The following is a 2,562-nucleotide window of genomic DNA, read 5'->3' as shown; positions in this document are numbered from 1 at the left end:
TCCTGGGGAAAAAATACGTTTTCACAGTAAAAATATTTTGCCAGATCTCAATAAATGACGGAAAGATAGGTATTCCCCGATTTCTTCCATGAGTTCGACTTGAGCTGAGATTTCAAACGTACTGTACCTCTGTGAGTTCTGCTTTGCACGCCAGCACCAGCCATAGCGCCTTGATCAGGGGGTTTCCGGTGTTCCCCACTGTCCCCCGCAGCAGTCGCTCTTCACTCCGCAAAGTCAGGTCCCAGGACTCGGCGTCGAGGAGGGTGAGGGCCTGCAGCGCCTGCTCGTCCTGGCACTGGGCCTGGAGGGCCTCGAGCAGGCCGACCACCTGCGCGCCCACCCCCTGCAGGCGGCGCCTGAGAGCTCTCTCGGCGGGCTGAACTTCGTGCCCGGCGTCCCAGCACTGCGGCGAGTCTGCGGCACGACAATCCGAGCACCAGCAGCGGGGTCGGGCAGCGGGAGCCCTGCGCAGCAAAGGCAATAGTTAGGCTCGGGCTTACCGCGCCCTCCGCCGGGGCCGCCCTTGGCAACTCTCACCTGTCCAGCCTCGGCCCTTGCAGGAACGGGAGCAGGGCGAAGGTGTTGGGTAGCGCCTCCGGCGGGCTGTCGAACTCCTGCAGGGAAAGATTCGAGATGAGACGGAAAAGCTCCGCAGGAGGACATGGAGCGGCATGTGATGGAGAGCACTCACCCTGCGGCACGTCGGGCACCTCCTGTCGGGCAGCCGCCGCACGCACGAGAGGCACAGCGTGTGCCCGCACGCCAACACTTTGGGCAGCCGCTCGCCGAGGTCAAACTGCTCGATGCAAATGTCGCAGATGTAGCACTCCATGGCGGAGGCGGGCCTGTTGCTGCTGCTGGAAAAGGAAGGACAAGACCAGCTGTGAGTAATTTAGGAGTTTAAAGACTAAATAGATAAGAAAGATAACGGAAATTTGCAGGAAGGAAATATTTTCTTAAATCTCCCAAATTCAAGGTACTCATCTGGCATGGAACTCTTTGGGACATTTTTATTGAACATGAGTCAATAGTAGAAAAAAGGAAATAAAAGCAGGGCACAGCCCTTTGGTCTCCCAAAATAAAATGTATATTTTATTCATCTGCACTTCAACGTACAATCAAAATAATTTCCAGCAAATAATTTTTGACTCTTTTGCACCATAAAAAGCACAAGCACAAATTATGATGGCTAGTGATGGCAAGGATAACAGAACTGTGTTTTAAATTGTATTACACTACTAATATTACCTCAACTGCCTAAATGCAGAATCAGGTGAATTAATTGTAAATATGCAAGTAAATTTAGAACCATAAACTTGGAAATGTTTTGAATGAATGCATAATGCATGAATGAATGTCTTTTTAAAGACCCCAAAAATTAAATGTTATGCCAAGAAAGAGGCCTATTCCTGAACAAAAACTACCAGCACACTAACTTGTGTGAAGTGGTCTATAAAATTGATCTTCTTGGAAACGTAATTAATTATATGGTTTTGTTACATTATGTCTAAGTGACAAAGAAGATTAAAAAGGGATTTTGTATGGAAAAGTAGGTTCCCACATGAAAATCAACTGGAGCGGCTAGTCAGAAATAGGAGAAAAGGGACTGATACTGATGCTATAAAATCCACTCACACTCAAACAATCCAAAAAGTGCACCTGGAATAGCATTAGCTCCGATAAAGAGCGTAACCTATCCGAATCATCGACCGAGACAGCATTCAGTAACCGCCGGTGAAAGGTAAACAAAACCATAACCTTTCGGCCACTGGTCGCACATATGACACTAATCAATCTTTTACTTGCGGACAAACAATACTCACCAGAAGTTTCGTACACTCTGCGCTAAAATTTTAAGCTGTCCGGGTATGCTAGAAGGATTGTCAGTCTTGACAGACATCTACACCGCTGCTACATTCGGAACAATATGTTGAACTTGTAACAGTATCAGCTGAGTTTTGGCTGGGGCTGGGGAAAGGGGAAGGAGTGGGAGGAAAACGGGGAAAAGGGGGGGGGGGGCAGTATGCGGAGGCTGGTAAACGAAGCGATTAATCGATCGGCGTAAAATTTAAAGTCAGTAACGCGGAAGCCAATTAAAAGAAGACAGTCCCCTCGATCAGATCACAAAGGCTTCCCCCTCAGTTTTTAGCCCGCCCTTCTGCTTTGAAAAAGCTATCCAGCGGGCCAGTCTGTGTGTCTGTCTGTCTGTTCCACTAGAAGGCGATGTGCTAGAGACTTGAAATTTTCAGGGTATCTTAAGGTTCACTCCTAGAGAACGAAATGCCTTCGGCAAATCCTGGCAACCACCCCTAAGGGTGTGAATGGGGGTATCCAAGGTTCAAATACTCGCCCACAACGTTATTTTTTAGCCTGCCCTTCTGCTTTTAAAAACGCATTAAAGCGGGCTTATGCAACCGCTCTCGTGTCCGTCCGTCCGTCGTCCGTCGTCCGTGTAAGGAGGGATGAGCCTAGTAAGAAGAAGAAAAGAAGATGGTGGCGTAGCGTAGCGCGGACCCATGGTTGTGTCCGAATTCTCGTCCGGTACGGCCGGAACGGTTTGCT

At 48.8% G+C, this 2,562-nt stretch overlaps 1 protein-coding gene across 1 annotated transcript in view; it reads right to left on the bottom strand.

Annotated features, from left to right (window-relative positions):
• LOC113215355 (RING finger protein 225-like) overlaps positions 1-1,935 on the bottom strand; it is a 7,764-nt gene extending 5,829 nt beyond the window's left edge. Inside the window, exons 1-3 of the mRNA XM_026434972.2 lie at positions 1,824-1,935; positions 692-857; positions 538-614 (exon numbers count right to left, since the gene is read on the bottom strand). Of these exons, the coding sequence (XP_026290757.1) occupies positions 538-614; positions 692-857; positions 1,824-1,900 (320 nt within the window). The 5' untranslated portion in view covers positions 1,901-1,935. The remainder of the gene's footprint in view (positions 1-537; positions 615-691; positions 858-1,823) is intronic.
• Between the last annotated feature and the right edge of the window lie 627 nt (positions 1,936-2,562).

This window comes from Frankliniella occidentalis, unplaced genomic scaffold (genome assembly GCF_000697945.3).
Source record: "Frankliniella occidentalis isolate FOCC.00 unplaced genomic scaffold, Focc_3.1 Scaffold192, whole genome shotgun sequence".
Classification (NCBI taxonomy): Eukaryota; Metazoa; Arthropoda; class Insecta; order Thysanoptera; family Thripidae; genus Frankliniella; species Frankliniella occidentalis.
The sequence above is the reverse complement of the archived record's forward strand: the minus strand, read 5'-3'. Positions and strand labels throughout refer to the sequence as shown.